At 47.1% G+C, this 12871-nt stretch overlaps 1 protein-coding gene and 1 long non-coding RNA gene across 5 annotated transcripts; one reads left to right on the top strand and one right to left on the bottom strand.

Annotated features, from left to right (window-relative positions):
* Positions 1–1656: 1656 nt before the first annotated feature.
* Positions 1657–10061, bottom strand: RPUSD3 (RNA pseudouridine synthase D3). 4 transcript variants are annotated; one of them, XR_009690315.1, is made up of 10 exons: positions 9904–10061; positions 9445–9584; positions 8528–8572; positions 8307–8406; positions 7394–7501; positions 7229–7313; positions 6882–7005; positions 5645–5737; positions 3057–3315; positions 2841–2975 (listed from the first exon to the last, which is right to left on the bottom strand). XR_009690315.1 is itself a non-coding variant. In XM_061127997.1 (9 exons), exons 1-9 carry the CDS (start codon positions 10002–10004, stop codon positions 1885–1887), a joined length of 1035 nt encoding a protein of 344 aa, XP_060983980.1. In that variant the 5' UTR covers positions 10005–10061; the 3' UTR covers positions 1657–1884. The 4 variants fall into 4 exon arrangements, 2 of the variants coding, with proteins under 2 accessions (XP_060983980.1, XP_060983981.1); XM_061127997.1 differs by lacking the exons at positions 3057–3315; positions 5645–5737 and adding an exon at positions 1657–2076 and having other exon boundaries at positions 2836–2975; XR_009690316.1 differs by lacking the exon at positions 5645–5737.
* On the top strand, positions 7366–12708 carry LOC133045713 (uncharacterized). Its single transcript, XR_009690317.1, has 3 exons — positions 7366–7643; positions 8876–8915; positions 11369–12708. It is a non-coding gene; the product is annotated as an uncharacterized LOC133045713 (long non-coding RNA).
* The last annotated feature ends 163 nt before the right edge of the window (positions 12709–12871 follow it).

The raw sequence follows: 12871 nt of genomic DNA, 5'->3' as shown, positions 1-12871 counted from the left end.
CAATAGAGGAGGAGGCTGTGTGGAGAGAGGCAGAGGTTGGTGTGATGCGGCCACAAGTCAGAGGGTGCTTCAGCCACCAGAAGCTGGACGAGGTAAGCAAAGATTCTCCCGTAGAGCCTTTGGGTAGAGGACAGCCCTGTCAACACCTTGATTTTGGACTTCCGGCCTCTAAAACTGGGGGAGACAATCTATTTTGTGCTATTTTAAACCATTCAGGTTATGGTAAATTTTTTTTTTCTTCCCTGTTTTTTGGCCGTGCTGTGTGGCACATGGGATCTTAGTTCCCCGACCAGGAATTGAACCCATGCCCCCTGCCGTGGAAGTGCAGTGTCTTAACCACTGGACTTCCAGGGAAGTCCCCAGGTTGTGGTAATTCATTGCAGCGGCCCTAGGAAACTCACACACTAGTCAAATCAAGATAAATACACTCTGATGCAGAAATTATTGCACGGCTGAATAAGAAAACGCAGACAGGCAGACCCACAGCAGCACTGTGGTCACAGCGACGACCTAAGTGTCCATTAACGTTGGTGGATAGACTGCAAGCCCCAGCATTCCAACTCCATGCCACACAACGGATGCATTTCCCAGGGTGGAGCGAGAACAAGTCACAAAAGGATATATACAGCACAGTTCCATTCCACAGGAGTTTGAGAAACAAAACAATACATTTTTTAGGGATGCATGTATATGTGGTAACACTTTAAAAAAACAGACAAGGAAAGAATTCTCTCAAGTCGGGGGGGGGGGGGGGGGGGTCGGGGGGGGTCGGCGAGGAGTGGTTTCCAACTGTGACTATACAATAGAGCCCATTCTGGAGCTTTTAAAAAAGATATCTCCATCCCAGACTGGTAAAAGTATCTTAGGGGTGTAGTCAGGGGAGGCATGGGGATTTTTTTTTTTTTAAGCTTTCCGAGGGGGCAGGGTAGAAGGTTCTAATACGGGGCTAGGGTTGAGAACGGCTGTGTTCCAAAATAGAAGGATGCCTCTGTTTTGTGCCAAGTGGTTATGTGAGTGTCACCTGCCAGTTATTCTTTAAATCACAGAGATGTTTTACGCACTCTTATGTTTGATATGTTACATGGTTTTTTAAAGTAAAAGATCTAACATCTAAATGAGTAGTCAAATTCATGGAGACAGAGAACAGTGGCTACTGGGGCTGAGATGGGTAGGGGATGGGCAGTTGGTGTTTAATGAAAACAGAGTTTCCGTTTGGGTGGACGAGAAAGTTCTGCAGTTAGATGCAGAAGATGGTTGCACCATCATGTGAATGTACTTAATGCCACTGAACTATACACTTAAAAATAGTGAAGATGGGGACTTCCCTGGTGGTCTAGTGGCTAAGACTCTGTGCTCCCAATGCAGGGGGCCAGGGTTCAATCCCTGGTCAGGGAACTTGATCCCACATGCTGCAGCTAAGGCCGGGAACAGCCAAATAAATAAATAAAATAAATAAATATTTAAAAAAAAAAAATAGTGAAGATGGTAAAGTCTACTAAGTGTATTTTAGCACAAATTAAAGAAAAAAAAAAAAAAAAAGAAACTCTTTTAACATTTTCTCAGCTAGAATTGGGTCAGAAACAGCCAAACATAAAGACCACATGTTGAGCTCGGCAGAAAGCACAGTCCATGATAAACATTTTCTTTCTCATCAAATCCTGAAAATGATCCTATGAGATAGGTACTTTTATTATTTCAAGCCCAGAGAGGTGAGGTCATTTGCCCAACACCACACAGCAAATGGCCTTAGGATGCAATCTCAGGTCTATCCCACTAGAGCGCCCAGCATCTGACACGTGGTCTGACTGCATGCTGAGCACTGACCACACTCTTGGGCCTTACCGCAGCCTGTTCGCCTCCCACCCCAGCTGCTTTCCAGCAGGACTATTGGTAGTGGAGCCCCAGGCACTGCAGGGTCCTGGAGAAGTAAGAGGGCAGAGGAGCCAGAAGCTCAGTGGGTGGGTCCCTGGGCCTGGCGCCTGGGAGGTGAAGACAGTGCAGATGGAGGTGCAGGGGCAACCGGGCGGCCTGGGAGGGGGTCAGGCAGAGGCGGCCGAGGAGGGCTTCACCCAGGACCTGGGGGTGGAGAGACGCGTCAGCATCCAGCCAGGTGAATTCCAAGCAGCACTCAGCAAAACAGGAGCGAGGCAAATACTTTGTCCTCCCCCTGCATCCATGTTCTGCATGCCTCTGCACATGTAAATACCTTCACACTCACACTACAGCATAGACCAGCTAGGGGTCACCAAATCAGCTTCCTAGGCATTTCACTAAACTGCATTCCCCAGCCCCTCCTGCAGGTTGGGGAGGCCGTGATTGAGCCCCACTCAGCGCAACAGGAGTGTTGAGTATGTGTCCCCTTCCTGACGTGGCCCGAGAAACCGCCCCCCACTTCCACGAACCTGCCCTGTCTCCTCTGCTGACCAGATGGCAGCAGCCAGGGGCCACCCAAGTGACTGGAGCAAAGCCTGCCCCTACCCCCATCCCATTAACTGGACTTCACACAGAAGGAAATTGTTGTGTTAATACTCTGGTACTTGAGGTTTTTCTGTTAAAGCAGATAGTGTTACCAGAATACACACACACAACCTCTTACACCCGTTACAGAATGGCAGACTTAGAAGGACCTTTAAAAATCAGCTGGTTTGATTTCCTTATTGAACAGAAGAGACCCATAACAGAGGGTGTCACTCAGGGCCACACAGCAAGAGAAGGGGTACTGGTAGCTTTGGAAGCCCAAGTTGTGTAGCTGATGTCTGGAGGTGCTATCCATCCCTCCACCCCCACAAGCCCCAGCCCCACCCCAGAAGGCCGCAGGCAGGTGAGCTTGGGTACCTGTCTTTGGGGCTTGGTGCTCTCGACTGGCAGAAGAAAGCGCTGGCCCAGGACACTGCCCACGCGGGCAGAGTATGTGTGATCCCCAAGCACAGGGCAGAGCTGCAGGGCCATGTGTGCCTGCAGCTGGCTGGGAAACACTAGAAGACAGGAGAGAGGGGACAGTTGGCAGGCAAGCAGTTCATTCCGTCCCACCCAGTACTGCCGCGCCCCTTCCCCACCTTGCTCTGGGGCAGTGCCACCCCCATTCTCAGGTGGTGTGGTTTCAGTGAGGTGGACACTACCACCCCAGCCTCTGGAGCGAGGTCGGGGCAGGCAGAGCTGTCATGCCACCAGCTTTGTGGGACTCATCCATGAAGAGACGCAACCCTGAATTTTTTGTGATGCTTCTGGGAATGAAGAGCACTCTTTCCTGCTGTGGAGTGAGCCTGCAGCTGCTGGAGCGCCTGCATCTGCCTCCATGGGGGACAGCTGCTGCTCCTATGGGAGGAAGAAGCCAGCACGTGGGAGGTGCAAAGAGAGGGAGAAATGGCTTTCTGATGACGTCCTCCAAGCCTGGATGCAGCCAAGCCCGAACTACTTTTTTTTTTTTTTTGGCTGCACTGGGTCTTCACTGCTGCATGTGGGCTTTCTCTAGTTGTGGAGAGTATGGGCTTCTCATTGCGGTGGCTTCTGTTGTGGAAAATGGGCTCTAGGGTGTGCAGGCTTTCAGGAGCTGCAGAACGCAGGCTCGGTATTTGCGACTTGCTGGCTCGAAGGGGCGAGGGCTTCAATAGTTGCAGCACAGGGGCTCATTCGTTGTGGCTGGTGGGCCCCAGAGTATGCACAAGCCTGAACTTCTAAGTTATATGAGTCAATAAATTGCTCTTTTGGGTGATACCAACTTGAACTTGTTTTGGGGAAACTTAATGGGTATGAAATGGTTCACATATGTAAACTTACTAATACTCCTGAAAACCCTATAATGTGAGACCTAGCATCATTCCACCTTACAGACAGGAAAACCGAAGCTCAAGAAATAACCAGCCCACCACAGACTGGGATTCAAACCCAGGAACTGTCCCGTCTACTTTCATGTCTGGCAATAGGGTGGATTGGATAATTTAAAAACCCATCTTTTACTAACCACCTAGAAACACTGGAAAACTGTAACAATCATCCTTTTAAATACACAGCTGGACACGGAAAGTAAAGTCCCCTGGATGAAAATACAAAAAACAAATCCAGAGCACAAGAGAGTCAACATTTCTCCTCTTCTAGGGGTATTTCCAATCTTGGGGCCAAGGGGGCTTGGGTTTAAGTAGTGACAAGGGGCCACGGATGAGGCTGTGGTGCCCAAATGAAATCTGAGAGGGAGGCTACATCTTCCGTGCAAGGGTAGACTAGGAGAAAAAGCCAGCCACCAAGGAAGGCAGATGAGCTCTGTAGGTATGGATGAGGGGAATGAAGATGATCTCCCAACTGTGAGCTGCTCTCACACAGGGTTGGGGTTCTAATACCACTTGAGTGATCTGTGAACTTCCAACTGAGGTGTTAATCTCTAGATCCTGAAGCAGCGATGTGAGCCCACTCAGCAGAAGCAAGGCAGAACCTCTCAAGTCCCCACTGCCAATGAGGCAGTAAAGGATTTCCACAGATGAAGACCCAGCACAACCTGAACCACAGAGCAATGAGACATTCCACCAAGGGGAGCAAGTCTGCAGAAATCACAACAGAATTAGACACTTAGAATCTCAAGACAAAAGAATTATAGAAACACCACATAGGTGTGCTTTAAATGAGTAAAGACAAACAAGAACAAGTAATGAGAGAAAAAAACAGATGCCATCACTAATTGGGTTCAAGGCTAGGAGAATGGATGGATGACAAGCACAGGGAAGGAGCTCATCAACAAAGAGGCTTGCCCAGAGCATGGACCTTCAGTTGATGTGTGTTCTTGGCCATTTGGGATTTATAGGTAAAGAAAAAGCTGACAGATCAGCAAGAGAAGGTTGCGAAGCAATCTGAAGACTGACCAGGTCATTTAATTCTTGGAAAAACTTGAGTCAGTGGCTGTTGATCACCTTTACTTACTGGTGTGAAAAATAAAACCACAGGATGGACCACAGCAATCGGTGAACAGACAAAACTTTAAATCAGAAAGGCAGGGTGGTGGTCCATGGTATGTGCCATAAAGGTGGTTAGATGTGTAATAACTTGATCTCAGATCTCAAAGGATCTGAGATTCTTTGAGATCTGAGATTTTAGCATCATGCTTTATTGGGTTTGAATACTGTTCTCATTAGTTTTATTACAGTCTAGACAAAAATGTTAGGACTTTGGGAGTTCCCTGGCAGTCCAGTGGTTAGGACTCTGCTCTTCCATTTCTGTGGGCCTAGGTTTAATCCCTGGTCAGGGAACTATCCCCCAAGCCATGCCATGCAGCAAAAAAAAAAAAAAAAAAAAAGGCTGACTTAATAAGAATGAGCAAAACACTGGTTAAAAAATGCAGGCAAGGGCTTCCCTGGTGGTCCAGTGGTTAAGAATCTGCCTTGCAATCAACAGACACAGGTTCCTGGTCAGGGAAGATACCACATGCAATCCTGTGTGCCACAACTACTGAGCTGCAACTAGAGCCCGTGCTCTGCAACGAGAAGCCCCGGTAATGAGAAACTCGACCACCACAACAAAGAGAAGCCCTCACTCTGCAACAGGAGAAGCCCACGCGCAGCAACAAAGACCCACCACAGCCAAAAACTAAAAACAAATAAATCGGTCTTTAAGAAAAATGCAGGCAATAAGTCTAGAAGTATTCTAAGAGTTCATTTACCTTGCAGTTGGCAGGATTGAGTCACGATTTTCAGGCTGACTTGTGCCTTTGTGTGGACTGGAGGAAAGCACTGCTCCCTTGCTGGGTGCAGTCCTGCTAGGGCCCACACGTCAGCAGAGAGAATACGGGCTGGTCTGTAACAGAGCTACCTGCACATGGGCAGCTCCCACTGCCTGACTGTTAGAGATAGGAACACTCACAACTTTTGAAGACCAAAGATTGTAAATAAAAAATTTGGGGGGGGAGGCTATTTTTGTTAAAAGCATTATGCAAATTAAAAAGTTTGGCGTGAAAGAAAAAAAGATGCCTTTTTTTAAAAGGCCATCTGTATTTGTAAAACAACCAACTTGAATTTGTAGACGCAAACAGTACAATCAATGAGTAGGCTAAACTAGCAGGTTAGATCCAACTGAAGAGAAAATTACTCAGCTGGAAAGTACGTCTGAAGATTACCCAGAATGCTCAAAAGATAGACATGAAAAATATGGAAGCAAAGTTGAGACATAGCAGGTGAATGAGAAACTCAGACGCTATCAGGCATTCAAAAGGGAGGATGCAAGAGGCACAACATTTGAAGAACTTTTCAGGATGGATTAAACAGGTTAATCTTCAGATTCAGCAAACACACTGAATCCCAAGAAATAAAACTAACCCCCCCCCCCCAAAAAGAAAACTAAACCCACACACCTGGATTCATCACAGTGAAGCTGCTGCTGCTGCTAAGTCACTTCAGTCATGTCCGACTCTGTGCGACCCCATAGACGGCAGCCCACCAGGCTGCCCCGTCCCTGGGATTCTCTAGGCAAGAACACTGGAGTGGGTTGCCATTTCCTTCTCCAATGCATGAAAGTGAAAAGTGAAAGTGAAGTCGCTCAGTCGTGTCCAACTCTCAGCGACCCCATGGACTGCAGCCCACCAGGCTCCTCAGTCCATGGGATTTTCCAGGCAAGAGTACTGGAGTGGGGTGCCATTGCCTTCTCCGCACAGTGAAGCTAGAGAACATCAAAGGTAAAGAGAAGATGCTGAGAGCAGTAAGAAGAAAAATAGGTGGGTTGCAAAGGGGTGACCTTCAGACTGACAGGAGAAGCACTGCCCCCTCCAGGTGGAGCTGGTCACATACATCCTTGCAGTCCATCAGAGACTTCCCAGGCTGCCACTGAAACTACCACCTTCCTCCCATTCCCTGCCTCCCCAACCAAATACAGTTTGTCAAGTCTGGCTGGGGCTCCAGACCTACCTGTCAGTGGCTGCAGCTGGACCAGGGCACAGCCAGAGCCCGTGGCAACCACACGGAAGTGGCTAAGGGTCTTCTTGACACCTTCCATGATGTCCTTTCGGGATGGGGATTGCACTGGAACAACCTGTGGTGTCAGCCCCCAAGAGTGAACAAGCTTCACACACACCTGGGAGCTGCCCCTCAACCCTCCCTGTTCCCACCAGGCTGAGGACAGGGCCACAGTATAGGCAGTCGTCATTCACCTTTTTGGGGAATGAAGGGCCAGCCACCCCATAGCTACACCCTTGACTCTTCTTGAGGGATATATGTCTGAGGGTCCCCTCTTCCCCACCCAGGCCCTGACTCACGAGATGGACCCCATCAATGTGTTCCAGTTTCAGAGCTGCTTGGATCTTCCCTTCAGAAGTAACTGGGATCCCATCAGTGACAGCACTGAGAAAGAGGCAGGAGGAGGTCACAGAGTTGTTTGCTGGGACCTCCCCGCTGCCCTGGAGCCTCCCAGCCCTTCTCACCAGTAGGTGGCTGTGGGTCTCCCGGCTCTCTGTGAGTGAGTGAAGAACTTCTGGAGGCGGCTTGCTGTCCGGGGACAACTGGAGAGGAGCACAAGCCCAGAGGCCTCCCTGGAGAAAGGAGACAAATCACAGAAGTTAAAATCCCCTGGGATCACCCGCAAAAAAAGGAGACCCTGAGAAGAAACACGGACCTGCTGAAGGCTGAAGAGAAACATCTGGACTACAACAGAGACCTCCTCCTGAGAAACAAGTAAGTCTTCCCCGTGTTTGATAATAAGGGTACAAAGCTTAAACGTGTTTCTCATTTTGCTCTGGCTCCCAGGGAGCTCAGAGCCAAACATCATAACAGTTACCACCAACTGCTTGACTGTCTACCAGTAGGCACTCTACTAGGAATTTCACATATATTAGCTATTAAATGGGTTTTTCTGGTGGCTCAGATGGTAAAGAATCTGCCTGCAATGTCAGAGATCCGGGTTCGATTCCTGGGTTGGGAAGATCCCTTGGAGAAGGGAATGGCTTAATTTCCCACAAACAAGCTTATGAGCTTGTGCAACTGCAGAAACATCTTATCTCAAGCACCATCTCTAACGATGGGTATTAGAGGAAAGAATATCACAGATCCGTTAACAATGCTGGCTATGAATACTGGACTGGGGAAGTGACTATACACTAAGCACAGATGTTATGAGCTCTGTTTTGTGATTAAAGAAACAGGCTCAGTGACACCTAGGATCAGTTTGTGCATAAGGATTTGAACCCAGATCTGTCCACTTCCTCCTCTTTTTCCTTGTTTCCTACCTCTGTGATCCCAAAGCAGCCAGTGGAAAATGTCTGTTTATTTCTAAGTAGCTCTGCCCCCATCCCAAATAGATGCTTATCTTCCCACCTTCCTATCACCTCCACCACTTACTTCCCAGATGCTCGGACAACCTGGAGCTCCTGCTCCCCGAGCCCCAGGGACCAGCTTAGTTCTGGCAGCACTGACAGCAACGTCAGCTCTCCTGGTTTTCCTAGGGAAAAACAAAAGGAAGACTACAAGTTGCTCTCAGAGACCACATCCCTTCTCTTCAATATTGTCTGCTCTCAGACACATCGAAACCCCCTTCACTGCATCTCTTTTCCCTGCCATACCTGTCACTGGCAGACCGTGTGGCTTGTTCAACGTCACCAGAGGTCCTGAAACACATAATACGTAAACGTCAGCAACAGCGAAAGCAGTTTACAAAGACTTTCTCAATTCATATTATCATGTGGTCCCAACACAACTCTCATACAGGAGTTATCAACCACACCCTGAAATCAACTTCTTTCTGAACCTTGCATATGCTCAGCTTGCTGCCTCAACCTCAGGACCTTTGCACTTGTTGCTTTCCATGTCTCAGATTTTCATGTGGCTTGCTCCTTATATCATCATGGCTTCAATGTGATCATCACAAAGAGGCCTGAGTCTCCAGCCTGATGTCTACTCCTTTCTTGCAGATCCCTACCATCGCTGTTTTATTAACAGTACCGATCACTAGTAAGTACTTTTTTCATTTATTTTCTGGTTAATCATTTTCTCCCACTGAAATGCTGGCTCCCTGAAGGCTCCCTGAACATATTTATTTTGTTCAGCAGTAAACAGCCATGTTCTAAAGCAGTGCCTGGAACACAGCCTATGCTCAATAAATAGCTGAGAAAATTCATAAGTCACTGGAGACTGCGGCATAGAAACATTGTTATTTTCCTAAAGCCACACAGCAAGCTGATTACAGAGCTAGATATGACTCCAAAGCCCGTTTTGTCCCTCAATATATTAACACTTTACTGAGAGCCTACTAGTGCAAAGCTCTCTGGTTATTTATACTCTCCCTCCCCACAGCTGTATCCCATGATGCTGAGGCAGAGAGAGTATGTGACTGGTCCCAGCTAGTGAGGTTCGTGAGAGGGAGAACCAGGATTTGACCCCACAGGTTTTAGTAGGGTACCGAACCAGAGCCTCAGAAGGCTCAGGTGAAGATTCCTCCCCTTCCGGGTCTCTCGGCACCTGTCCCTCCCACCCCCCTCACCTTTACAGTCCACCACAGCCGCCCTCAATACATCGACCAGTTCTTCCCGACTGAAGGTCTCCGGTCTCAGCAGTCCTGGGAAAGGCTGGTCACCCGGGGGATCCGACAGTTTGCTGGTGCCTCGACGTTGCAGCTGATGCCTGGGAAGGTTAGGTAAACAATAGGGGAATCACTGCTTCCGGAGGTGCAGCTCATTCTTATCTCCACACACATCTTCCCAAACCCTGCGGCTGTTTTTGAATGCTCCAGGAAGCCTGGATTGAGCTTCCCGAAATCTGAGGTTCGATTGGCCCCAATGTACAGAAGAGAGAACTGAGGCTCAGAGAGGTCGACGGCTAGTTTAGTATCACACATCAGAGATGAATTAGAACCCATATCTACCTAACTCCAGATACCGCACACAACCTCCCCTAGCCCGTCTCCCTTCTACACAAAGCAGGGCGGGGGTTGTGTAATCACCGGGCCTTGGTGCCAAAGCCTGCGGCTGTGGGCGTTGCACGGATCCCCAGACCCCGCCGCCAGCCACCCCAGGCCTGACCCAAAACGCGACAGCCACCCATCTCCGGAGCGAAGACTGTGCGCCTGTGTCCGGAAGGGCTGCCCCGGGATCTCCCACAGCACGCTGATTGGTCAGATTGACTGTCAATCGGAATAACGAGGCTCCCGAGTGGTGAGAAAGCGGAGTTTAGCTTTTACCCGGGAAGGAAATGCAGAAGTTCACGATCTGTGACTTGGAGGAAACCGAAGTATAGAGCCGAGGAAGTATTTACTGCAGGTCAGAGGACCGGTGTTAGGACAAAGCCAGGTTTTCTGCTCATCACTGCAATTCTTTGGAGTCTTCTGACTTAAAAAAAAAAAAAAAAAAACCGCCACTGTGCACAATTTTGTAAGGCAAATTGGAATAAAACAGAATCCACACTCGTTTGTCCAGTGAACCTACTTCAAAGAATACAGCCTGGTGCATAATCCAAAAGTGAAAAAAAAAAAAAAAAGGCCAAAGGCAGAAACAGGTTCACTACAGCATTATTTATAAAGGTACAAATAAATCTCAAAACTGTAAAATTGTCCTGTGATTAGCTGCATAAGGACATAAATTCACCCATTCAACATTTTTTGAATGCTAACTCTATGCTATGCCTTGGCATCTATGAACTGGAAACAGATTAACAAAGAGGCAACTAAGATCCTTCATGCCAGGGCATGCAGCCAAAACAACAACAAAAAAAACTAAGCCGAAATATAAAAGACTATGATTCATTAAAAAAAAAATTTAAATAATAAAAATAAGTAGAAGTAAAAGACTTTAAAAGACCGAATTTAGTTACATGACCTTTTGGAAAAGTCTGGTTCACAATGACAAGGGCTGGAGTGGGTGAGGGAATGAGAATCTACTAAAAATGGGCATAAGGGAACTTTCTGGTGTACAATGATTACATATCTGTATAAATCTGCCAAAAACTTACTGAACTAAATCCCTTAAAAGGGTAGATTTTATTGGATGTAAATTATACCTCAAGAAACTTTAATTTTTTAATTCAAAGATTTAAGTAGTCAATTTTTAAAAATAATTTTTAAGTTGATGTGTTGTATTTTCATTTTTATTCAGTTCAAGAAGTTTTCTTTTCTTTTTTTTTTCCTTTGGCACTACAGCATGAAGGATCTTAGTTCCCTGAGCAGGGATGAAACACACCCACTGCAGTGGAAGTGTGGAGTCTTTTAACCACTGGACTGCTGGGGAAGTCCCTAAATAGTCAATTTTTAAATAAATCTGCACAAATTCAGACAGGGCTGGCAAGAAATGTGGCAAGGATGCAAGTGATTTTATCTTGTTTGGGGCTAAGACATAAGTGTGCTGTGTCAAAAGGCCCCACAGTATTTTAGAACCCCTCTTCTGAAAGATCTCCTGTGCATTCATAATTTGCAGCCTGAATAAAGACGGAGGGACAGGACACAACCTACTTTGCTGACAGCAGACCTCTCCTCCACTGGCCCAGCTTGGCCCCAGGAAGGGCCATTCCCCGACTTGGACTGGCCCCTGGCCCTGCTTGAGGCTTGAGCTCCCTTACTCTTTGGAATTTTCCCTCCACACGCCCCAGCCTCATCAAAGTCTGCCCTCTACTGTTCACTGCCTAAAACTGATGTGACTCCGTTAATCTCCAAGCTTCCCGAAGGAAAGAAAGAAACCTAATTTTCCCTAGGCTGAGAGGGCCCAGTGCAAAGAAACAGTGATCAGCCATTTAAGACTCACATGTGAAACTCAGATTGTCAGGAGGAAGGTAAGTTGGGACAAATTCCAAACTTGAGCCACCTCCAGACCAACTCAGTTTATGACTAACTTCAGAAGAAGAGCAAGGAGGCCACAGCCTCAGCAAGAGTTGAAAGGGAATAGTTTATCTGCTGATGTAAACATCATGCCTCATGCCAAAGGCCCACCCCATGGACCCAGGACAGCACTGAGCCAGCCCTCCAGCAGTAAATGCAAGAGCAGGAAAGCCCAGAATAGAAATGTTCTTTGCTAGCTCTGGCAGCTTCTCCTACACATGGCTGCAAGGTATGGGTTGGCTGCAGGGAATGGGTCAGCTGCCAGAAATAACCCTTTACACTTTAACTTTGGTAACACAGGCCTTTGTCTTAGTATTTAATAAACCCAGGTAGGTCTTATAGTTAGTAAAAAATGACACGTATTTGAATCTGAGAGACAGACTAAAGCACATTCACCTAAAAACTTAGCCTTTCATGCTTGTCTTGTTTGAGTTGCCTGACACTGAAAAATGCCACCTTCACTGAGAAACTAATACTTTGTGGCTACCCAAGAGTGCATTTTGAAATCCTAAGATTGAGCATTCTGAACACGAAAGAAAAACTGTGTAGCAAGGGAGGAAGGCTTCGATGGAGAGTTACATTGCAGATTGACTAGTCTTGTCCCACTTACACACTTAACAGATTGTAATAAAATATAACATTGAGAAGTTAGAAGAGTGCCTTCATCCCACCCTCCCAATCAAAGCCCTTCTTTTTTAAAAAATTTTTTAAAAATTGAAGTATAGTTGATTTCAAGGTGGCTCAGTGGTAAAGAAATCTGGTTGCCAATGCAAGAGACACAGGTTCCATCCCTGAGTGGGAAAGATCTCCTGGAGCAGGAAATGGCCACCCACTCCAGTATTCATGCCTGGAAAATTCCATGGACAGAGGAGCCTGGGGGCCCTCTGGGGCCAACAGGATCACAAAGATTTGGACACAGTTGAGCACAAGCACAGAGCTGATTTACAGTGTTGTGCTAGATTCTGGTCTACAGCAAAGTTATTCAATTATATATATTTTCAAGAATACATATCTAATATATATATATATCAGATTCTTTTCCATTATGTGTTATTACAAGATATTGAATATAGTTCCCTGTGCAGTAGGACCTTGTCATTTATCT

This window comes from Dama dama, chromosome 24 (assembly GCF_033118175.1).
Source record: "Dama dama isolate Ldn47 chromosome 24, ASM3311817v1, whole genome shotgun sequence".
Classification (NCBI taxonomy): Eukaryota; Metazoa; Chordata; class Mammalia; order Artiodactyla; family Cervidae; genus Dama; species Dama dama.
This window is presented reverse-complemented; position numbering and strand designations above follow the sequence as displayed.

Excerpts from the sequence above, each read along its gene's own strand:
- RPUSD3 (XM_061127997.1), bottom strand. The coding sequence starts at position 10,004 with ATGGGTGGCTGTCGCGTTTTGGGTCAGGCCTGGGGTGGCTGGCGGCGG. Across the intron at positions 8,573-9,444 it reads GGCTGTGGTGGACTGTAAAG|GACCTCTGGTGACGTTGAAC; the intron begins GTGAGGGGGGTG and ends TATGTGTTTCAG. Across the intron at positions 7,502-8,306 it reads GTTGTCCGAGCATCTGGGAA|GGAGGCCTCTGGGCTTGTGC; the intron begins GTAAGTGGTGGA and ends TCCTTTCTCCAG.